General features: G+C 33.6%; 2 protein-coding genes across 12 annotated transcripts; one reads left to right on the top strand and one right to left on the bottom strand.

Annotated features, from left to right (window-relative positions):
• Positions 1–1,735: 1,735 nt before the first annotated feature.
• Positions 1,736–3,044, top strand: GONST4 (golgi nucleotide sugar transporter 4). Its single transcript, XM_020376006.3, has one exon. The coding sequence runs from the start codon at positions 1,828–1,830 to the stop codon at positions 2,869–2,871; it is 1,044 nt and encodes a 347-aa protein (XP_020231595.1). The 5' UTR covers positions 1,736–1,827; the 3' UTR covers positions 2,872–3,044.
• Positions 3,045–7,419: 4,375 nt separating this feature from the next.
• Positions 7,420–23,922, bottom strand: LOC109812128 (protein argonaute PNH1). Of its 11 annotated transcripts, XM_083075600.1 has the most exons (26): positions 23,685–23,922; positions 23,481–23,548; positions 22,733–22,847; positions 21,625–21,689; positions 14,100–14,375; positions 13,802–14,010; positions 13,537–13,683; positions 13,282–13,415; positions 13,023–13,132; positions 12,476–12,582; positions 12,248–12,386; positions 12,045–12,161; positions 11,704–11,811; positions 11,545–11,616; positions 10,991–11,113; positions 10,655–10,814; positions 10,124–10,245; positions 9,848–9,985; positions 9,637–9,779; positions 9,262–9,324; positions 9,041–9,104; positions 8,829–8,964; positions 8,433–8,506; positions 8,172–8,266; positions 8,058–8,089; positions 7,420–7,891 (listed from the first exon to the last, which is right to left on the bottom strand). In XM_083075600.1, exons 5-26 carry the CDS (start codon positions 14,355–14,357, stop codon positions 7,725–7,727), a joined length of 2,718 nt encoding a protein of 905 aa, XP_082931726.1. In that variant the 5' UTR covers positions 14,358–14,375; positions 21,625–21,689; positions 22,733–22,847; positions 23,481–23,548; positions 23,685–23,922; the 3' UTR covers positions 7,420–7,724. The 11 variants fall into 11 exon arrangements, with proteins under 11 accessions (XP_082931726.1, XP_082931728.1, XP_082931721.1 ...); XM_083075602.1 differs by lacking the exon at positions 21,625–21,689 and having other exon boundaries at positions 22,733–22,812; XM_083075595.1 differs by lacking the exon at positions 23,685–23,922 and having other exon boundaries at positions 22,733–22,812; positions 23,481–23,665.
• Between the last annotated feature and the right edge of the window lie 260 nt (positions 23,923–24,182).

The raw sequence follows: 24,182 nt of genomic DNA, 5'->3' as shown, positions 1-24,182 counted from the left end.
GACTACCCTCTAAATATCACAATCCTTCGATACTAAGTTAGAAACCAAGTCTTCGACTTCGTACTTCACTCAGTTGGTCGTTTTATACATGTGTGTCTTGACCTTGCCCACACACGAATACTACATAAAACCTAGAGGAGACAAGTGAAAACAATGTACTCATCAAGAAGCCAACTTACTTACTAAAAGATTCAACATAACATATATTCATACACTAGGATATCAAAGTTAAAAAAAAATCTTTAACTATCCTATAGTTTTTGTGTTTAACATAGACATGTATCACAACCATGTGCCTAACAACTAAACAACTTAACAATTTATCGTCATACATCATTACAACCTAAACATCATTCAACTTACATTTAATCGTCCACAACATAACATCATACATTTTTATAGCATGAGCAACTTTAATTGAATGACAACTACATAAGTTTAAGCAACTTAAATAGCTCACAACTTTACAATGTGATCAACTTGCTACATACCACAAGTATATCATCTTACAACATCACTCACACAACTAATTCAACATAAATCAATTGTAAAACAATTTTAACAATAGGTTTTTATCATACAGCTTGCGCCCAATTCTATTCATTGGACACTTGACGCCTTTGAGACAAAGAGCTCTTTGTCTCATCTATGCTCGGCATTGCACCACTCACGCTCGACGTGATTGAGGTAGAGAGTGTCCCTCACTCTCACGCTTGACATGACAAAATCCATGTTCGACCTCAAATCAAGTAGAGAGTCTCTACTTGACTCATGCTCGATGCCATTCCACTAACACTCAACGTGAATTCAGGTGGAGACAATTCTCTCTCCTTATGCCCTGTGCCATTCAACTCACAATCGACATGATTCCAACTCGAGACGATTCTTTATCCTCACGCCCGAAATCATCGATCTTGTGCCTAGTATGATTGAGATAAAGACTTCTCTTTAGAGTCACGCTCGACGATTGAAGGCATGGCTAATGCAATATTATTTTCCGCATTCATGCAAGAACTGATTTCATCGAACACCTGAAAATACAACCCAAAACTCACATGAAATAAAGCACACCACATCTATTCAACACAAGAAACACATATCTACCAACAAAATCAACAAGCATCTAACAAAATTAATAAATCAACAAGTTTTCCCAACACTCATCATGTCATCATGAATCTATTCAACCAACAACATTAAAGCAACATCAACAACCAAGACAAAACTTGCAACTCGAAACTTATCAACCACAAACTTTCTTTATCTCTTGACTATTTGCACGAAAAAAAAAGGAAAGGAAAATACGAACATTTTAACCAACTCTACACTACTTCTTACTTAGGATTCTTGGCTCCGGACATTGAATTACAAACTTTGCAAGATGAATCAATTGCTAAAAGGAGAAAAAGAAAGATTTCAAGAGGAAAGAGAAAGAGGAATTTAACTTCACTTTTAAAAACTTTTCTCAAGATATAAACCTCCCTTTAAAAAATCTCTAAAAAATAACTCCTTTTAAGATTGAACTCACTCACCCACACAAACCTCAAAACACACCTAAACTAGCACCTAAAAACATGAATGTTAAAGTTTTACAATTTAATTTTCTAAATTTAAAATTATTTTTCTAGTTATGTATTTACTTGATGACAAAAAAATAATATTATTTTTAGGATTGAAACAAATATTTTAAACACACTGGTTAATATATGATATTAAATATATTAAATATAATATATGTGAGAAGAGTGAGGCTGGAGTGTGCGGATGGATGGTAGTAGAAATCGAGATCTGCATCTGTGAGTGATAGTGAGAAGAGAATAGAATAGGATGTCGTGGAGTCGATTGGATTGGTGGAAGCAGCAATACTACACGACGAGCGGCGTGGTGGTGGGTTACGCCGTGTGCTCGAGCCTCCTAGCCATCATCAACAAATACGCCATCACAAAATTCAACTACCCAGGCCTCCTCACGGCGCTCCAGTACCTCACCTCGGCGCTCGGCGTCTACATTCTCGGAAAACTAGGCTTCCTCCACCACGACCCCTTCTCCCTCCCCACCGCCAAGAAATTCTTCCCCGCCGCCCTCGTCTTCTACCTCGCCATCTTCACCAACACCAACCTCCTCCGCCACGCCAACGTCGACACCTTCATCGTCTTCCGCTCCCTCACCCCCCTCCTCGTCGCCCTCGCCGACACCGCCTTCCGCCACCAGCCCTGCCCCTCCAACCTCACCTTCCTCTCCCTCTTCGTCATCCTCGCCGGTGCCGTCGGCTACGTCGCCACCGACTCCGCCTTCACCCTCACCGCCTACTCCTGGGCCTTCGCCTACCTCATCACCATCACCACCGAGATGGTCTACATCAAGCACATGGTCATGAATCTCGGCCTCAACACCTGGGGCTTCGTCTTCTACAACAATCTCTTATCCCTCATGATCGCCCCTTTCTTCTGGTTCCTCACCGGCGAGAACCACGAGGTTCTCGCCGCGGTTAGATCCGGTTCCTTCCACTCCGCCGCCTTCTCCGCGGTCTCCTTCTCTTGCTTGTTTGGCTTGCTTATCAGTTTCTTCGGGTTCGCCGCCAGGAGGGCGGTCTCCGCCACCGCCTTCACCGTCACCGGCGTCGTCAACAAGTTTCTCACCGTGGCCATCAATGTGACCATTTGGGACAAGCATGCTAGCCCTGTTGGGTTGGTTTGTTTGTTCTTTACCATTGTTGGAGGGATTCTTTACCAGCAGTCTGTGACTGGGCCTGGGACTGCTCCGGCCCAGCCCAAACAGTTGGATATTGAAAGTAACCACGGCAGTGATGGTGATGATCATGATGGATTGGCAGGGGAGAGTGAAGGGAAGGGTAAAGTTACTTCTAGATGAGGATTTTTGTACTATTTATTTGTACTCGCTATTTATTTCATGTTTAAGATGTGCTTTCTGTATAATTCATGTCTTGTTATCTTAACAACAATAGGCAAAAATTTATGCAATGTTGAGGTATTGTTTTCACTTTTCAGAAGGATATGATATGGAATTTCAATTTTGCTTGCGTCCTTTCTTGTTCTGGCTTTTCATTTTTCAATATATAACTGTCTGTTTGCTCTTTGATTCATTTCCATGCTGTCGGAACAATTTTATCTTCTCTGTCTAGGGTTGAGCATCATATAGCTGTAATATAGAATCATTCTCGTGTCTGTCTCTGTCTAAGCTTTTGGGATGGTGAGTTCATTGACAGGTGCTCTGTATGCGTACAAAGTGTGATATTCAGATTTGCGAGGCAGCTTAGTAATTAATAGGTTACAGTGAAGGTGATTTATCTGTTTCAACTTTCAAAATAGATAATCGGGTCTTTTTTTGTTATATAATATATGATTAATTATCAGATCTTTCATCATATTTCCTGAATGATAGCTGTTAACTTGGTAACACTGGGTTATTTCCCTCTAGGATCTCAACTTACATATAATCTGTGTGATATTCTGGATTTCATCCTTAATTCAGACCCAATTTCCAGTTGCCATTTATTTTTATTAAGCTTAATATGACTATATTTGGACCATGTGTCCAGTTAATTTACTGACAAATGTGTGTTCGTGATCTTGTAATTTATTTCTGATTTTGGGTTAGCCATTTAGCAATTATTTTCCCTTTTGACTATTGTGATTTAATAAACTCAAATCGTGGTTTCAATTTATAACAATGCTGCTTGTTAGCTTCTAGTATGTGATTCAACACAACTTGCTGCTAAGCTGCAATTGCACAACTTGAGAGAAGTACAACCAGCTGTGAAAAAGAAAGTAGGTGCTCCTCTTTTTTTCTGTTAGTTAAAGCAAAACACAAAGAAGTGTAGTCCGGGAGCCAAATCGGGCAAAGCTAGATATAGGGAATCTATCTAAATAGTATGCCAGATGGTGTAGGGACTATATAATGACATATTCACATGTAGTTTAAATTTTTGTTATATTTTGTTCTACCCTGCAGCTAATGCCAATGGTTTCTGTTGCTGCTGCTGACTATACCATTGAAGTTGTTCCCTGCATCTTAAATTCGTATTCGAATAGTGTTTCGATCAATTACTTGCTAACTCAGATGAAGCATGCTTGCTTTCCATTTCCCATATCTTGTATCACAAAACCTTTTGACCGGTGTTTTTCAATCTAGCATGTCTTTCCTCTAGTCATTGGACAAATTCCCATGGACTTTGAGACACAACTTAATAATTTCACACCATCACTTTTTGGTTTTAAAAACTGTTTTCTTAATACAATTTCACACTACTCAATAATCAATCTCCTCCAGAATCTATAAGTTTAATTGTTTCAAAATCAAGTTTTTAAAAAAGTGGAAACAGATAGGAGATTTTTTTTCATCCTTTATTTTTTTTCCTTTTCTTCCGTGATTGAATCTGTGTGTTGCTGGTGAAAGCCCCTGTTACTCTCAGTTTTGCTAGTAGACTAGTAATGTTGAATTACTGATGCTTGAGTTCATTGGCTGTCTTTTGGATAAGGAAATCTGTCAAGAGCTGGTTTCTACCAGTGATGAGTGAAATTAGATTACTTGCAGTGGTCCAGCACTTCTTACAAAAGCTTCGTTTCATGAAATAAAAATCAATTTCATGATTAGTTTGATGGAAATGTAGCCCTTTGTTACTAGCCCAGTCCTATTCTCTTGCGGTGTTGCACTGTTGACGTATAAATAATACCACGAAATTCTCATTGACCCCGTCGGTTTTCTGATAATAAGCTTCAGCTTCAAAATAATTCTGCTGTTTATCATATTTAATGCAGGGCATGATTAATACAGTCATAGTTTTTCAATTTTATAATACAGGAGATGGAGATTCATAACTGCTTTAAATCGCACTTATGCCTGGGCTGATGTTACCCATCTGCTAAATCAGTTCGATTTATTATAAAATGAGAGGATTTTATTAATATAAAACATAACCAGCCAATTGTGTACTGTGTAGGAAGGGGAGGTTTGGAGCAGTTCTCTAGGACTTCAAGCTTTAAAGTCTAAACAATGAATCTTGTTGGCGTCAAATGGCATTTTGGGAAAGCATTTTCAACATTTTCTGCAAGTAAATTGCCATAGTCTAATTCAACTACTTAGACTAGAATGTTTGATTGATATATCTTTTGTTGAATAATTGTATAGGCGAATTCTCGTAATTACTTAAAAGGAAAAAGTATTAAAAGCTTTCTAAGTTAAAATAATAAAACTTTTTATTAATTTAAAGTATATTATCCATCTATCACAATCTTTCTCTATTTAGTCATCTGTGGATCAAACGTGTGACAGAACAACATTTTTTAACTTTACAAGCTTATAGTATTAATCTAATTGAGACGGTACGTACACCAAAATTTTATTTTGAGACGGTAATAAATATTTGGACACCGACAGGATATCTCATTGTTCATTGAACTTGGGGCGAGGATGCCTTGGACACTAAATAAAATCAAAAAGGATTTCTCTGGCAAAGAAAAAATCTCTCTCATTGTTCATTGATGGATATCTTTATTTTATATACTTAGATTTGTATATTTTTTTTAATAACTAGAAGGTATAATTTTTTCTTATAGAGTTGGTTTTATTTTAGGAGTAAAGTGATATTTTTAATTTGAATTTGATGCTCAAAGTAGGAAAAAACTTTTGGTCCTTAATTAAATAACATAAATATGAAACTATTTGTGCTAACAATTAGCACAATTTTGAGTTGTATATGCCTTTGAACTTGGTTTGTTTATCATATGAAGGCCATCCGCAAAAGATATCAATATTATTTTATTAGTGCAGCGCTTATTGGGCCGCTTCACATGATGTGCAGAGTAGGAAACACAAGTATGACCCATCAACCTCCTCCTCCGGAGACCGGGTTTGGGTTTTCGAATTAACCTCATGTCGAATTCAAAGTATTGCCATGAGCCAATTTTTTTATATATTAAAATTAGCAGTTAGCTGAAAGTAAAAATTAAGGATAAATATTTAATAATGTTATTTTAAATATAAAATAGCCAATATAGGTTCCTGGCTAGCAGTAAGAAGATTTAATGTAAAAAAAATGAAACAAGGGGGTCCAATATGACCACCTAATTGAATTTTTTTAATTAAATGATATCGATGATATTTGTGCCCATGCACGAACAGCTGGTGTAGAAGTGTTAAATACACACTATTAAATATTTTAAATTATTTAAAAAACAAATATTAATTGGTTTTTGTGTTTTCTTTAGAATAAATATTTTTAATTAAAAATATTTTTGACTTCTTGTCATGTGCCGATAAATACACAATTAAAATCATTCTTGTATTTATTTGAATCAGCTACAGAAACAATAATGTCCAAACATCATTGTGCAAACATCATAATAAAATAAGATGTTAAAATATTTTCACATCGGTTGGGAATATATGATCAAAGTAATCTGTGTACGATTAGGATAATTCTTCCCTCATTAGTTAGATTTTGGAGGTAAATTGAGCTAGTTCATTTCTAATACAACCTGAGAAAAATAAGGAAAAAGTTAGAAAGAAAAAAATAATTGTGACAAAAAATATGTAACTTTATGATTTTTCTAGATGGAAACCAATACAAATATATTTTAACATTTTTTTTACCATTGTTAAAAATTAATACTTAGTCTAAAATGATATTTTTGTAATTAACCATAAAGTAGAAAAATAAAAATAGCAAATATTTTTCAAAAACTAAACGAGTCTTTGATCACCTACAACGGAGTTTACGGAAGTGCTTTGATTGTTTTTACTAATTAAAAATTAATGCCAACTAAGAATTTTCTGTAAGCACCACTGGTGCTTATTATTTTTGTGGGTCCAATTATATCACAATAATATTAAAAAAGAAGCAATTAATAAAAATTAATGTTAATGAATCATAAGAATATCAAGATATCTGTTAGACTTGGTTAAACCATTCAAATTCACGAGTTGAAGAGAAGTGTTGTTTTAGTTATAAAAAACTAGTCGATTCACCTTTGTCTTATACTGAATTTATTTTTTCGCATGTTGACAATAAATTTATTATTAAATATTTTTTTTACAACATTTTAAAGGATAATTGAAATATTTGTTTTTAATCTAATTTTATCAATGTGTTATTTTTTTAATATACATCAATTTTTAACATAATAATGAATATTTCCGTGTGAATTTTATAATTATTTTTACCTTAAAATTGTAATAACTTAAAATCAATGTAATCATTATTGTTTTATAATACCGCTATAGTTTCTTATATTAATGTATTAATATATTATATAATTAATAGAATATTAATTTTAATTTATAAAATCTGTATATAAAAATTTGTTGGAAGGAAAAAAAATTATTGTAGAAATTGTTTCCTTCTTTACATATACTATAGATAAAACAAAATAAGTAATGTGTATTACAATAGTACAATAGTGCTCAACAATTTCACCATTTAGACCTTTTACTTGATGTTAAAATATATAATGATCGGGCCAGCACATGCTTTGAAGTTCCAAGGCTGACACACCAATAATTTCTACATACATACGAGGTATTACCTTCCCTAAGTACTAGAAAGACTGAAAAACAACCTAGACTATATCAAAATTTTCCATGCAAAGAATTATGAATTATGAACAGGATACGTTGTATCTATTGGACTTTCTCACCTCTATTAATTTAATTTCCTTTTCCTACATATACTGCTCTTTCTCTCTCTACATGGAAATCTCTCTCATTCAACAGTAAAACATTACATTCTTCACCTTCTCTTTCAGAGCTGGTAGTGGCCGAACTGACTCATCTTTTGGTCTTGCACCTCGAGATTTTGCTATCTCAAGAACATCAGGTTCCATGTAGAATCGAGCTCTGTAAGCAGCCAAATGAGCATAGTACGCAGGAGGCACTGTACACATAGTACACAAATTACTTTGCTATATGAAACCATTGACACTTGTATCATTTTAAGGAGTGTTCAGTGGCTCCTATGTGCAATTAACATTATGTGCATGTACTTATAAAAGGTAGATGATTATATAAGTAGTTGTGTTAAGCAAGAGCCAAAGACTTACCTACAGAAACAGACCGTGTACATCTAGCATAGCTACAATCACAATAATGAGGAGGTTATTTCATCACAAGAATAGAGCAAACAAATTTTGGATGATGTGAGAGAGGTTAATTACGTGTAGCACAAGTTGTTGGTCAGAGATTGAATCTCATCTGCAGTGAAATTGTTTTCGTCCCACAGAACATGATAATGGGCTGGTCTACTTGTACCCTGTAAATTTCATTAATGTAAATTTATACAGCAATGATTCTTTAACATGTCATTTCTTTACACCCCACCCCAATATCCTACTTGTATACATGTATGGTTATAATAAGATAAGAAGGAAAATCTCTTTCCCCTTTTAAACATAGATATCATTATGACATTATCATACCTGAATTCCCGCATGACTGCATAAATAGAAGTCAAATTCCGTAGGATGACAGATTTTAGAATCCACCACGGTACCTACATTAACCAATCAGAGATGTTTCAACTCTGGGACTAGTAATTACATTGTTAGCAGATGTAATTGGAGAGTAACAGAGTAATGTTATTCATACATAATATGGTGAAGAGAGAGAGAGAGAGAGAGAGAGAGAGAGAATGTGTAGAAATTGTTGTAAAAAAAAATTGTTATATGAATAACATTATTCTTTTTGAAATATTCCGCAATTCTGATTGGCAAGGTTGGTTCTCTAGGCATATGTTCTCTTGGATTTTCATGGATATCCTTAGGTTGGTGACTTGCAATAGTGATAGGAAATGGCAGAAGCTAAAAAAACTTTACCGGGTAAGATATTTCCACTCTTATCAGTGCTGTTTCTGTCATCATGATTGTTTGAGAAGAGTCTAGTGTGATGCCGCTTTTGAACCACAACAAATGTTACCGGAGGTTGGTAACTAGGTTCCAAAGATGCACAAGCCTACACATTGAGAATTTAAGCATCGGTTAAAGCATAGTAAATTTAAACGAAATATAACTGTAATATGTACAAGTACCTTACGGATGGCATCAAGCTCATACAACAAAACCTGGTAGAACTGTCCTTCACTTACCCCATCCCTGTAAATATATTGAATAACATTATAAATAATAAAGACAATCCTCCATTATCCTATTTGTGTAACTGTAATATGTCTAAGTCGTTGCTTCTCATCCCTAACTTCCTTTGCAAGAACAATTTTTTTTTTTTTTAAATAACAGAACTGATCACTCCTACCTGTAAAATATTATCCTCAATGGTTTTTGTCCAGTTGCCTTCTTAAAAGAGAGTAACAGCTCTCTGCAGTTGCACAGAATAGTACGATTCAAAATGGCTGTTGTTGAATAGTTACAGGTAATAAATGCAAAACCATTATCCCTTCCCTTGTAGGCAATAATTGTCAATCACTCAAAAGAAAAGCTTTCTCGTTACACAAAGTAAACAATGTCAACAGAACACATTTTCTGGCTTATTAAGAAAATCAAGTCAATACTCAATATAGCAAGGGGAAATCTGTTATTCTAAAACAAAATAAACAAGACACACAATTTAGAAGAAACATGACCTTGCACGTTATCTAATTATGAAAATGGAGAGGATGCTACTAAGTACCTGATCATGCCACCATAAACTATACCATGATGAGGATCCTTCCAACATTTAAAAAGATCTTGAATGAGTTCCTCACGATGAGGCTGAGCACATACCAATCCTGCATACGTTGTTACTTCCGGCCAGTCCTGAGAAGCTACAACCTGAAAAACAGTAATCAGTAGACCAGATATATTGACAGCTAAAGTTATAGGTGTTTGGGAATACTTACAGCCGCAATGGAAGGACAAGGGTCCTCTCCAGATTCTGGATGAGTTACATCAGCTCCAAAAATTATTGTTGGAATGTCACTAACCAATGGGATCCTCCAACTAAGAGCATCCAAAAGCACTGTGTTCCTTCCTCCCATCTAAAAGTATATTGCATTTATTTTAGAAAACAAAGGTTAAGGAATATATAGAAGTGAATATTCATGAGTAGCAAGTAACCACTCTGTTACTTTGGATTCTAAATTTTGATAAATCATTTAGATTTTATAATAACAGACCTTGACATTGATCTTCAGTGCCACATTTGCCAAATACTGTCTATTAATCTTGAATACGTGTTTTGAAAGACAGCACTGAGAAATCAACCCCAGATCTGTTTCGCAGATTCTTTTGAGATCACCTGAAAGAAGAATTTCTTTCTTAAGTGCAAGCATGAATTGAACGAGTTATCCTCCGGAGAAAAAGTGGGATGAAATACAGGGAAAATAAAAGAGAATCTAAAACAAAGAAAGCTGAGAATGAAGAAGTATTAAGATACTAGGGGTGTGTTTGATTTGGCGTTTAAATCGTGTAAACGTCCGTTCAACTCAAAGCATCAAGACTCATACTTTTCCGTTTCGTTGCTTTGGAATGCACGCCACCGATTATACAAACACATACTAGAACGTCTTGAGTGCAAGCATTCCCATTTTCATAGGCATGTGAAACAAAGAAAGCTGAAAGTATAGTAGTAAGGTAGTAGAACCTCTAAACATTTCTATATACACATCAACCATGTAGCTATGCTCATGAAGTGACATGGAACATACCATACAGAGAGCCATTGTTGTCTGGAAGAATGGCAATCAGCAACTCCAGTTCTTTCCCACCAAGTTTATCTAGTACAGCTGAATGTACATACTTCAAGGCCTTCTTTACCTGATCAGGTCTTGCTGAATATATAGGAATCACAGGGTCCTGACTAAATTCCTGTTAAAAGATAAAAATAAAAAAAAAATGTATACAAGTGTACATGATAGTGATATAGAATAACTAGAGTGTAGTACTGTAGTTATAATTTGAAAAGTGATGTGAATTGCTATTCAAACAAGTAGTCTCTAATTTATAACTTCGAAACAAGGTATGATCAAAATGTGAAGCTTTACCATGCCTGAGATTTGGCACATTTGAACTAACTGTTGGCAAAACCCGCGAACAATACTTTCTTGGATACTTCGTGAGAAATTGATACATGCCCAATATTTTACAGTGCTTCCATTTATAACTTTCTGCATTGAAATAACCAGAATTACATTCAGCTGAGAACAAGTAGTTTTCCATTTTTTTTCACTATCCTCACTGTGTAAATTAGGTTTCCTTAAGTATCACAATTGTGCAATTTTAGTCCCTTCTCCATTACTTTTATGTCAAATATTTAAAGTTTTTGCTGACATGTTGCTTGACATATGATGATTGTGATGTGAGTTAATTACACAACTGCATTAAACCTAATTTTTTTAAGTAAAAATAAATAAATGGAAAAATACATAACTAAAGATTGAGAGAGTGACCAAAATCCTACGATTGGGATATTTGAATGACTTAATTCACTCAATTGGATGAGACCAAAATTGTCCGATGATTCTTGAGGAGTTGAGGGACTAAAAGTGCAACTAAATCAAAAAAATTATTACTATAATCTTTTAATGTCTGAGCTAACCTTGTTCATCATGTTCCATTGACCAACTTGTGGCAAATATTCTTTCTCCCTTCCAGTTTCGTGATATTTCAACTATGAAGATGGAAGAGCCAAAGTGAACTATCAGGAGAATGCCAAAAGCTAGCAATAATTGAACAAATTGAACTACAGGCAAATTACCCATGGAGGAGGAAGAACCCGCGCCTCAACTGTTGCAAGCTTGCTGTCAATGCTGATACCAAACTCCTTTGCATAGGGATTATACTCATAATCATTTTGTTGAATTGTCTGCTATTACATTGGGAAAGTTATGGATTGATTAAAGTATTAAACTAAGCCAAACCAACAGTTCACAGAAAATTTATGTTTATAAAGATAATAAAAAATTGAATAGCTCAAGTTAAAACAATTGCAATTTATCACATGTCATGGCTATTCTGCTCCAGTTGATTCTGACAAAAAAAAGAATAAGAAGAAAAAATAAAGGTTGGAGAGTGATATGAAGAATCCATGACAATGACCTGCAGAATATCTGTCTCTTGTTCACGTGGTCTCTGGCAGGAGACCTTTAGCAGAGAAGTTATCTGCTTTTCGTTAAGCCCTTTTGTATATCTCTGACCCCCAACTATCTTGCATGCCTGGGACAAGAATCACATGAATTGTTCATTGAAAAATAAAGTACCAAGAAAAAAAATGTGTTGAATAAATTTAAAGAAGAACTTACCTCCATAGGCAAATAGTTCACCTTTTTTAGGCTTCCTACTTGAAGGCAGGGTAGATGAGAATATATGATTGTATATCCATACATTTCTTGAAAGTAATCAACTACTGATTTCATGTTCATTTTCTCATCCACAGGGAAACTGTTGGGAAGAAAAGAGACAATCGTTTATTGAGGTAATATCTGAAAATTTTAAGTCCATTTTGCAATGCAAAAGTTACAAAACCATACTTAAGCTCCCTTGTAGGCTGTGATGTCAATCCTGTAATCCTGTACTTTCTTCGAAAACTTCCTCTATGTGTAACTTCAACTTTCACACCTCTTAAGGCTTTCTTAATCTGCATGAGTGATACCTCAATGATTTTATTTTTTTTGTTAGGTATTGCTTAAATGTTTCTCACGATTTAGGGAGATTGAACCGTTACCAATTAAATTCTTCAATGGCCTAGAAAAAGGAACTTGGTTTAAGCGAATTAATCAACAATCTCAACCTTTGGTTGATACACTTTGAGCAGAACAAGAACACTTGTCTGCGTTACATTTATTATCATGTCTCTGGCTGGACCACAAGGGCTCTTGGCCTTGCAGGATACATTACTTTCCATTTTAAATCTCAAATTGAAATCCCAAAATTTCTTTTGCTCAAACTATCATTGTCAAAACAAAGCTAGTGGAGACCATACGGCATGCTATTTTGTACAACTTGTGGAGATAACAGTGTCCGTAAAAACTAAAAGCTAAAGGATTCCAAACTGTTATAATCAAATAAACTTTATACCTTGACACGATCTGCATCTGAAAATGGCTTTGAGAGCACGTCTTTTCCCAAAATTTGAGCAACAAAATCAATTACAGGGAGTGGTTCAATAAACGCCATTGATGACATGTCTGAGAGAAGAGCAAAAGAAACATAAATCAAAAGAGAAATAAAAAAACAGCTTTAGTTTGACTCTTGAAAAATTAAAATGAGTGGCAATATTAAAGAATCTCAACTCAATATAAGAAAAAAGATGATAAAGATATGGTAAAACTCTCACCAATATTTAGTGACAATCCCATCTGAGTTGGCCTTATACTTTGGTAGAACCCACGCCATGATTCAAGGCCACCACCTAGCTGCTTTGGTTTTCTTAAATCTGGAGAATAGAGATATCTCCCAATCGACACGTAGCTAAATATGCAATACAAGCAAATTAAGGTGTTAGAAACAAGAACACAGTCAGTAATAATAGCCTCATTCGGTTCCAAAGGAGGCAATGGATACAATGTAGAAAGAACAACCACAAATGCACCTCTGAGCCGCAAGCTCCCTCAATACAATGTCAATGACAGTAAGAGCCTCTTGTGGAGTGTCCACTTGTTTCCCACTGAGAAGCTCACGTAATTGATGCATGCTAACACGAGCTGCAAACTTGATTACTACTTCAAATTCTCTTTCCCTGATAAGAATGATTGAAACTCATTTATCTACTCTAACCAGAAAGTTTGGTGAGGGGTTAGGAACAAAACATTTAGAAGATAACATTAACATGACAAAGTTAATTGAAAAATCATCACCTGGTAGTACCAGTACCCTCATCATCCTGGCTCAATAGTATGGTAAACTCTTTGTATGCAAACGGAAGCAAGCCAGCAGTGTAGAGATTTCTACCTCCATCATAAACAGGAAGCCTCATCCCCAAGTCAGTGTTCCTGTGAACCCTCACCAACTCAGCTATGATAGCTTTGCTTGTTTTACGAGAAGTAACTTCAGGTGTTATTTTAACCTTCAAAAAATACACATGCTGAAAACTTCAGCACAATTCCTTGAGACACAAATGCATCAGTTTATTACCAAAATGTTGGACAGACTTACATTGTAATGGCTCAAGTCAGATGCTGATATATCTGCAAGGAAGTGATTAGCTTTCACCAGACACTTTGCCCCCAGCTGGCCATAGCCAGGCCTGGCAGGAAACACAAGACTTTTGCATGAAGCAGAAGAAACCAGTTGTGGTGAGTCAGGTCTTGTTTCTTGTAACTTCTCTTGTTTGTATTGGCTTCTTCTTCTAAGCTCTTTGGGTCTCTGCAGTGCCCTCCTACATTTCACTTGATCCTCCATTGGATCCTTCATTTCACTTGCCAAATGGTTCTGAAGAAAACAAGGAAAGAGAGAGATGAGAGATTCCGACAAGGGATGAACTGAAAGGTTTAAGGCAAAACAGGTTCCACGTTTTTACTGAGAACCATAACTCGGCTAATGCACTTGTCTTGAAGGAAGACAAGAGTCAAGAGTTAAAGAAAGTACAAGAGTGGGAAAGGCATGAAGAGGCCTTGTAACGGCTGAAAGCTGAAAAGAAGGGAAAAATAAAAATAAAAAAGGAGAAAGGTGTGGGATGGCATCAAATCTCGACAGTGTTTCATCTCCCCCTAGGCGCTGTACATTCTCTGAAACTGAAAGTGAAAAGATGGGGAGAAAAATAAAGTGACGTGCATACATGCAAAACTACCAATAATCACCTTTAAAATTCCAATAACCATCGTTGCCCCATTGGAATAATGTGATGGCCTAATTTTAACTTACCACTCTTTCATGCTTATGGGCATAATAATAAAAACTCTGCCCACAACACCACCACCACCACTACTTTCCTTAAAAAAATTTATTGTTCCATAAACTCTCAGCCATATGATAGGCAAGGGCAAAGACATTGTACAAGACTTAAAAAGTTTTTTTTTTTTTGTGTACATAATGAGATTTAAACTTAAGACATGATACAAATTACACTAGGATGACCCAAAGACTATAGTTAATTATTTTAGTGGGGGTGTGTGAATAGTCTTATGAGCATGCGGTCTTTAAATTTGGTGGTCCCAAAAGGATGTTTGAAATTTACCCTACTCCAAGTTGTTGGCAGGAGAGTTTGTAAGATTGCATGTATACCCTTTTCAGCGACCACAAAGGAGCTTTAACTCCTTCCCAAGTTGAATTACAATGACAGAACGGGCACCACACAACACAACACAACACAAGAAGGGTAGCAGTAGCAGAGACAAGAGGCATAAAAAAGAGAAGGCAGCAAGGGGAGTCAAACAAAAATTGAAGGTAGGTTGGTTGTGCTTGGATATCCGAACAGTGTGCATGAACATGCCATAATGGCTTCCTGCCAAATGCCAAATGCCAATGTCAGTTGTACGTGCAGCCAAGCCAAGGGGTAAATGCTGCAAACTATGTTATGTTATGCTGTGCCTGCCCCAAAAAAATACATTTGGATTTTTGGCACTTGTTTTTGGATGGGTGATGGGGGAACTAGGGATAGCCAAGAATGGTACAACTGATAGTAACGCTCTTCAACTATTTCGGATCATTACAAAGACACCGAGAACAATCATGTGTCCTGTCCCTTTCACTGGCTTCACGCCACAGATAGAACATCCCAACAAAAAACACAAAACTCTCATTTTACTATCAACTATGCTACCCATTTGAAGACACTTTTGCCCTTATTAATTCCTCGACCAAACCTCACACCAAAGGTCTCGCATTTTCTCTTGTCATAATATTTTTGCTGAGAATATAATACTATATTGTTATTAAATGGATTGGTAAGAGGCATTAATTTCCATACTGATGTTGTGGCCAAAGCTATCTATATCTGACTTTCTTTGGTCAATGTGATTTGATTTCTTTCGACTTTGTCACATCTATGCTGTAAATTTTTCCGCTGGGGATACCAGGGCCCCCCTCCTCCAACCTTGGTTCTCTCTAATTTTTGGATGTTTAGTCCATTTCTCGCAAACTCTTTACAACTTACATATTTATTAAGAGCTTTTAAATCAAAAAGAAAAAAAAACAAGAGGGGATGTTCTCCATTTGATAAACCACTTGTTTATAATACATAAAATAAAGATTCTAACACTTTGATTGTCACCTCAACTTTTTTTTTTTTTTTTTATTACAAAATTTACACACATAAAAATTCATTCGACCCTTAAAGTGAATAATATTTCAAGTACAGAAATTTCACTCAAATTCTTATAGAATAAATATAAATCATATTTTATTAATTTTTTAAAGTAGTTATATTATTACGAAGTATTTATTGATAATTAATATATCAAAAAATTCAAATGAATATCTTTAATGAAATCTCTCATTCTATCTACGTTTTTTATTTTTATTTTTTTTTATTTTATCAATAGCTTAAATATGTTTAGTACATGTAAATAAGATAATGTGGGTTTCTAGTCTCTCAAAAAAAAGTTTTTTTTAAAAATTTTCAGTGATGATAACATGTGATGTGGATGCCATTTGTCTTTTGCCCAAGACGTGTTTATCTTTTTGCCCTTTATTTGTGAAAACAAGGACTATTGATGGCATTTTTTCCTAAATGAGAAATTAAAAGAAGATGATTCATTTTTTAAAAAACTAATCTAAAACATTGACTTATTTTCCAAAATGGAAAACATATTTAATCAGACGTAATTGTGGTCGGTCATTTTATAAAAAGAAAATGGTGTTAACAGTGCTGTAAATTGAGCTGTCAATATGTCACTGTCCTCTGATAATGTGTATATCATATATTGTCCGTATTACATTGCTTACCCGATTCAGCACCAACTCCTTCACCTAAGCCCATCTTACTAAGGTAGTGTTTGTTTCTATTGATTTACTGGTCACGACGAACGAAAGGCGAGGAAATTTCACGTTTGTTTCTACTGATTTACGAGGAAAGAAAGGCGAAGAAAAGAGGGAGAAGGGGCGTTGGGCGTCTTCGCATTTTTGCGAAGAAAAGAGATGAAAGCCACTTAAGATTTGAGAAAATTCCATAATACCCCTACTCCATACATGCAGAGACTGTGCCATGCAGCAGAGAAACGAAGCATAATCGATTATGCATGCCACATAATCGATTATGAGCTTGCATAATCGATTATGCTGAGAACATAATCAATTATGCAAGTCCATAATCGATTATGTGGCTTGCATAATCGATTATGCCGAGGACATAATCGATTATGTAAGCCCATAATCGATTATGTGACTTGCATAATCGATTATGCCGACGACGGAAGTTATGACACCCTGTCCTTAACTCAGCAACGGATTTCGACGCCGAGAAATTCTCCACAATTGATCTCAGAGCATTCTTTTTCCACTCGCCAAGGTAGAAAATCTCGTCCACGTCGAAGAACCCCACCCACTTGCATTCCTCCTTCGCTTTCAATCCACAATGGGAAAACCCCGCTTCTTGGCTTTTAATCCAAGGCCACACCACTCTCGTAATATTGTACCCTTTAGAATCAAGCTCTCACGCCACGTCATCAATCTCATTGTCGCTGTTGTTATCGTAGATAAACCACCGTTGCACGCCCAGCCACGCGTGGTACATCACCCACTTTTTCATCGAACGTGCCTGGTTCCACACCATGGTGCACGCGCACAGTTCAAACTTCTCCTTCTCCCCTATCTTTCTCCGTCCCTGCCAATTCTAGCCACCGTAGGCACGCTTTTATTTTTACGCACATGACTCACGGTCACGCTTATTCCGCGGGCCATGTCGGGGTTCTTAAGAATGCTCTGCGGCAACGAGCACCGCACGACTTCCTGCGCGGCGGAAACAGCTTTCGTGGTGAGCCAAAACGCACCGTTTTGGGGTCCGAAGTGACAATGGATTAATTATAATTTATTTTCATTATTATTAATATTATTATTATTTATTATAATTAGTATTATTATTATTTATTATAATCCTTATTATTTTTCTAATATTTATTATTATTCTTATTATTATTTATTATTATTTTTAATAAATTATACTTATTAATATAATTTTATTGTAATTATTATTATTTACAATAAATAATATTATACTCATTTTTAATTCAAGCATAAAAGTATAAATTATATATTCATCTATTAAATTTTTAATTTTTATCTATTTTAAAGCAAATATTTAAATAAAATTATTTTTAAATTAATATTTTACATTTATTTTTTAAGTTAAAATTTATATATTTATATTTTAATTATAATAATTATAAACTTTTTTTTAATCTAAGGGCAAAATAGTAATCTTACACAATTATCAATTAAAAAATTTATTTTTATCTATCACATCAATCAATTCACTCACAAATTTTCACAAACTTTCTCTACACTTTCCACTCACTTTCCCTTAATCCAAACAACCTCACTTTCCACTCACTTTTCCTTCAAATCTTTCCTTTTCCACTCCTCCTTTTCCATCTTCAAATCCAAACAAAGCCTAAGATCATCATCAAATAAAGATTCCTGCGCAAGATTCGTTCAACTCGGGGGAACCAACCAAGGATCATATTCATTAATTCGTACCACACACAAAGTTTTAAAAAATAAAATAATGTTTATTTTCAACAAATCAACCTTCTCTCACTTTACATTAGTGATTAGTGCCTGACGAATTTAATGTCAATCATCAAGTTAGCCTTTTTTTTCTGATAAAGGTTTAGCTTCTTATTCATTTGGCTATGTGACACGAAAAACGTATATTACACCAAAATTTGGCAAAGTGGACTTTTTTTTATTAAAAAAAAAAATTTGGCAACAATTACCATATTTTAAGGTTTGTCACCTTCCTTATTTTCTCCAAATCCTTGATGTCTCTTTCTTCTTATTCTATTTATCATTTTATCCTCAAATCAAGCAAAGCCAAGCACAAATCTCACTCCAACACTAAATAGTGATTCCCACCAAAATCAGACCTAAGCAAATTACAATGTACAACATAAATTGTAAATGGAATTAAATCATGAATCTCTCTAAAAAAAAAAAACCAGATGCCTGTAAATTTTAAATGATAATGTGGAAATTTCTAACTATTGATTAGAAAACCAGTAAAAATATATTTTATAATTACACGATTTATTACAAATTTACTTATACTTGATCTATAATAATCTCAATTATTAATTTTTTAACAAAATTGTAACTATATATTTTAGGCAAGTCTATAAATAAAGTATGCACGTTCGTACACTACTTCCTAAACATGACTACCACACTCCACCGAGAGGCCATCCCTTTTCAAGGAGGGCAAAAATAAAAATTATATTAGATTAGAGCTATGGGTGTTACTAGCGTTTTCACTTTTCAGCAACCAATATAGGATTGTTTGGAAACAAATTCAATACGCACGTATACAGTGAAAAATGTGTCCAAATGAGAGAATTATGTACAAGTTATAGTGTGTGGTTGGTTTCACATTCACATCACTTAACTCTTGTAAAAAACGTGGAAATAAGAAATTATATTATTTTTTGTTTCTGCGTCAAATTCGTGAAAATGTGGATCAAAGATGCGAATACAAACGGGCACATAGTACATTAATAAAGTTTACATTAAAAGAGTATTATGATAATTATAATTCTACATATATAAACCAAAGGAAAAGCTTTCTCTAACAAAATAAATTATAGCGTACTATTTGTAAAATAATCAATTTTAAATCATTTTATAATAACTATATATTAAATTTTATAATTGGTAAATGAAGAGCATATTATTTTATATATTTTCTAGATATTAAATTTATTTATTTGTGTTTAATATTTTATTATAAAGTATTAGAAAATTAAAATAAAAAATTGTAAAATAATATACATTACTCGAATGAATGATGAAATTGGAATATGGTAATACGTACATAAGCTTCTTGAATATTTTCTTTTATAGAGATAAATAATTTTGACCACTTTATTGTATTCAACAACTAGTTCCTAATGTTATATTAAAAGGGTATAGCCTAGTTAGTTGAATAAAGTATGAATGAGTTGTTGTAATTTTTTTTAATAGAGGTGGTAAAACGACTTCATTCACTTTGTTTGGGTTCGTTCTATCAACGATTTGCCAAAAATGAGACAGAGCAAGATGATCTAAATCTTGGTCTGTCTGACTTAGAGAGTGACCTATCTTTTTTTCATCATTAACTCAAATAGATAAATTAATTTTTTCTATAGTAATTAACAAATTTAATTAAAGAATCTATGACATAAATGATCATTCAACTTTAAGATGAAAACATAAATAATAAATTATAAATCATTAAAAAGCTTTCTCTTTCAATCAAGATTATTATTATTAATTAATCTTTTAACAGCACAAAATTATAATAATTTTTAAGAACTATAACACAAATACTAATAATCTTTCAATAATAAAACAGCATAAAAAGTTATAAAATAAATAAAAAATAATAAATTTATTTAAATAGATTAATAAGTCAATTCGCTTCAACTAGCTATTTGGTCCGGTAAATTGGTAGTCCAGTCAATGAGTCAGCCTATTTTTTCACCTCTATTCCTTTGTTACCTAATTTAATTACCACATATTAAAAAAAACTTACTTAATGTTATAAAAGTTAAATTAGCGGTGGTCTTAAATAAAAAAGAAAAACTAAATCAGTAACACTACTACTCTAACAAAATAACCCATTTACTTAAATTTATAAAAAGGTCTTGAAAGAGTACATTTTTTTCCCTTTTAAAAAGAAACAGCCAATATGCGTATTGATTCAGAATTTATAGCGGAAATTTATTCAAAGTAAGGAAAACATAATTATATAGATACGGCAATTAAAATCATCATTGAAGAAGCCAAAAGCTTTTATAACTAATATATATATATATATATATATATATATATATATATATATATATATATATATATATATATATATATATATATATAATTGTTGTCTCGTAAATTCAGAAATCCACAATTTTTTAGAAACATTAACGAGTTAAAAAATAATATTTGTTACATACTTCCCTGAAAAACTAAAACATATAAAGTTGGCAAATAAATAATTTCATCTCCAAACTTTGATTAAAAAATTTAATTTGATTCTCCTTTTATACTAACTTCTATTGTCTAACACGACTTTTGTTCCAATATTTTCCTTACCGTCATCTTCATATACAAGACATAAGGATATTCACATATTAAATTATTAATATACTATTATATATCTAATAATAAAGATTAGAATAATATTTATTTAATAATAATAACTAAAATAATATGTATAAAGTCTTAATTTTGGAAAATCATGTTAATTCTGATTTGATCACTCGCCATAAAATAGTGAAATTGAATTTTATTTCATAATTAAGCAAACATCCAAATGACGTTGTCCCTTCTTGGGTGGGGCCAGGAGGTTCAGAATGAAGCTCTTGTGTTTGGTTAATAAAAACTTTTAGGAGAAGTAATCATATTCTAAATATATTTTGTAAATTTTATGAAAATAATTACTATATCTTAAAATGAATTTAACTAAATATGCATAATAAATATGATTAATAAGCACAGGTTCACCACAAGGAACAAGGCACCTCTATCACCACTTTGCACTGTCCCTCACCGCTGAATGTTGGTAAATGGTAGGGTAACAAAGAAAGAACGTCCCAATTAACGACTTGTTATCCTCTGCACAAGGGTACGGACATTTTTAACAATAGTGACATTAATTTGTACGTTATTTTTTTTTTCTTATCATTTTCTATTATTCTTAAATAATAAATTACAACATACATTACATTTATAAATAATCAAATATACTTTAATCATTTTTATAAATCATGATTATCATGAACATGATTTTAAGTACATTTTTTTTTTCTACCAAACACTCCCTAAGATAATATCCACATAAAAATGACAATTTTTTGCAAGGCTAGGCAAGACAAAGTCATGTTTGCAAAGACTTGAAAAAATGTTAAATACACATTATTAAATACTTTGAATTACTCTCTTAAAAAAATACTTTTATTACTTTAAAAATAAATAGTTAATACTTTTTAAATATAATAAATATTTCTCTTTTCAAAAAGTTAACATATACAATTTTTATTTAAATCATTGATTCAAGTGAATTGAGTTCAAATGATATCAATCAAACTAGTCTGTCAAATTTTTCATTAAAAACTAATAGTTGGTTAAATCGAGATATTTTGTATGAATAACATGGTTAGAAAATATATTTTTATTTTCTTAACGTATACACCTATTCTACGACTGTATGAGATGAAAAATTGCTTCTATACCTTATCTTTGAGTTGTAAAAGTTACGTGAATTTTATTTAAAACAGAATTTAAAGATTATTTTATAAACTTGTAGGGTAAATGGTATAAAATATTCATTTGAAGTAATCAATAATTAATTGATTAATTGTGATAATTAATAACAAAAAGTGTGGGAAGGACAGGTATTGTGCAATGATGACAAAATGACTAAATAAGACCCTACTACCCATGCATATATACACACAAAGAAGAAAACAGAAAGAAAATAAAGCATTCACGAGAGTGTTTTACTAGTTACTGGGTTGTGGACTTTGGAAGAAACATCAAACATGGACATGAAGTAGGAAGCAGGTAGGTAGAGTGCCAAAACAAATGTCATTTTAACTTAAAAGACATATGAAAGAAAGAAAGAAAGAAAGGTGAGAGCAGTTAGTAGAAATGCAAACCTTGTGCTTTACGCCATGTATAACTGCTGCCTTTGCTTTTAATGTCTGCAACTGTGGTCTCCAACCTCCAACTACGCCACCTTCAAGTTTATATGAACTGAACTTCTTAGATTCTCTGCTACCAATTAAAACATAATATATTATATACTGTAAGTGGATTATACTAAAACAAACAGGCTTTCAAATAAGGGTGTTGAAATTATAAGGCATGAGTGTGAATGGCTGCTACCTATAGACGTCTCTATATATAGGCCACCAAAACTTTTGACCCTAGCAGTGGTTTTAAGTATTTTTTGCTGCCATAGTGGATGACATTACATTTAAAGTGAGCTAAAACTGGCTTATAACGTTTAAAGTTGGTTTCCTGCACTGGCTTTTTTTGAAGACACGTACGGGACAACACATTGCATGTGATGGCAATGAAGCTATATATACTAGCTTCTCTCAAGTCTGAACCAATGCTGAAAACTTCATTCATACAAAGCTAAGGCAACTAGAGTCTAGAGTACTTTGTGTTTCTTATTTGGATTCAATGAAACTAAACATACAAGCAGGATTCCAATTATAGCCTCAAAACAAGTTCTTTAGTAACAGAAACAGCCTCAGTAGGCAATGTTTCCAAGTTAAGAAATTGATGGGAAAGGAAAATTGTTAAATTGAAACATAGAGTTCATGCTTGCATGGCCTTAATATTTGTGACAAATTGCAAAGGAGTTATAGGGGTGGAAGAAAGAGGAAGCAAACTAACCAACAGAAGTGGAAGATAGATTTTGGGGAGCTGAGCAGGTGCTTATTAGGGACTGTCCGGTTTACTTTCTGCGATTGATAAAGCATGTATGAAATAATGAAAGAACACTATTCTAAGAAGAGAAACGAGTTTTGACAGGGGCTTTTGTAGCATGAAAGTGTGCCACTGATTTTTAAAAAGAGGGAACACTGTGAGAGCTTTTACCTTTTAGCATGATATTATAAAAGAGTAATTAATTGTAGAAACTAGAAAGGAGGATTTTGATGGTAGGAGAGTAAAAATAAAGATTAGTATCCAAATAATATAATAATGGTGCAAGAAAGAAAGGCAGTAGTAAGTGGTTGTGATTTGTGTAAAGAAAGGTTGTGTTGTGTCAGCTAGTTTGACGGAAATATGAGATTCCGGGGAGTATGTGTTTGTGTCAGTAAAGTGGGAAAGTGAGGAGAGGAGATGATGGGTAGAACTTTTATAAAGGAAGAAACAAACCAGCCTGGGCACTGCGTGCGAGGGCCTCACCCTACCTCATTTCTTTCACTTCCACCCAAATCATTTCTTCTTCTCTAATTAAAAACATAATCTCCCAATAACCAATAATTATCATAATGTTGTGCGCAGAGTCCACACACTACTCCATCTTACCAAAAAACACTATACCAAGTATGGATTTATGGTTAGGAACACCTTGGATACAAAAATCCTATA

This window comes from Cajanus cajan, chromosome 5 (genome assembly GCF_000230855.2).
Source record: "Cajanus cajan strain Asha chromosome 5, NIPB_CcT2T_4, whole genome shotgun sequence".
In the NCBI taxonomy this organism is placed as follows: domain Eukaryota; kingdom Viridiplantae; phylum Streptophyta; class Magnoliopsida; order Fabales; family Fabaceae; genus Cajanus; species Cajanus cajan.
The sequence above is the reverse complement of the archived record's forward strand: the minus strand, read 5'-3'. Positions and strand labels throughout refer to the sequence as shown.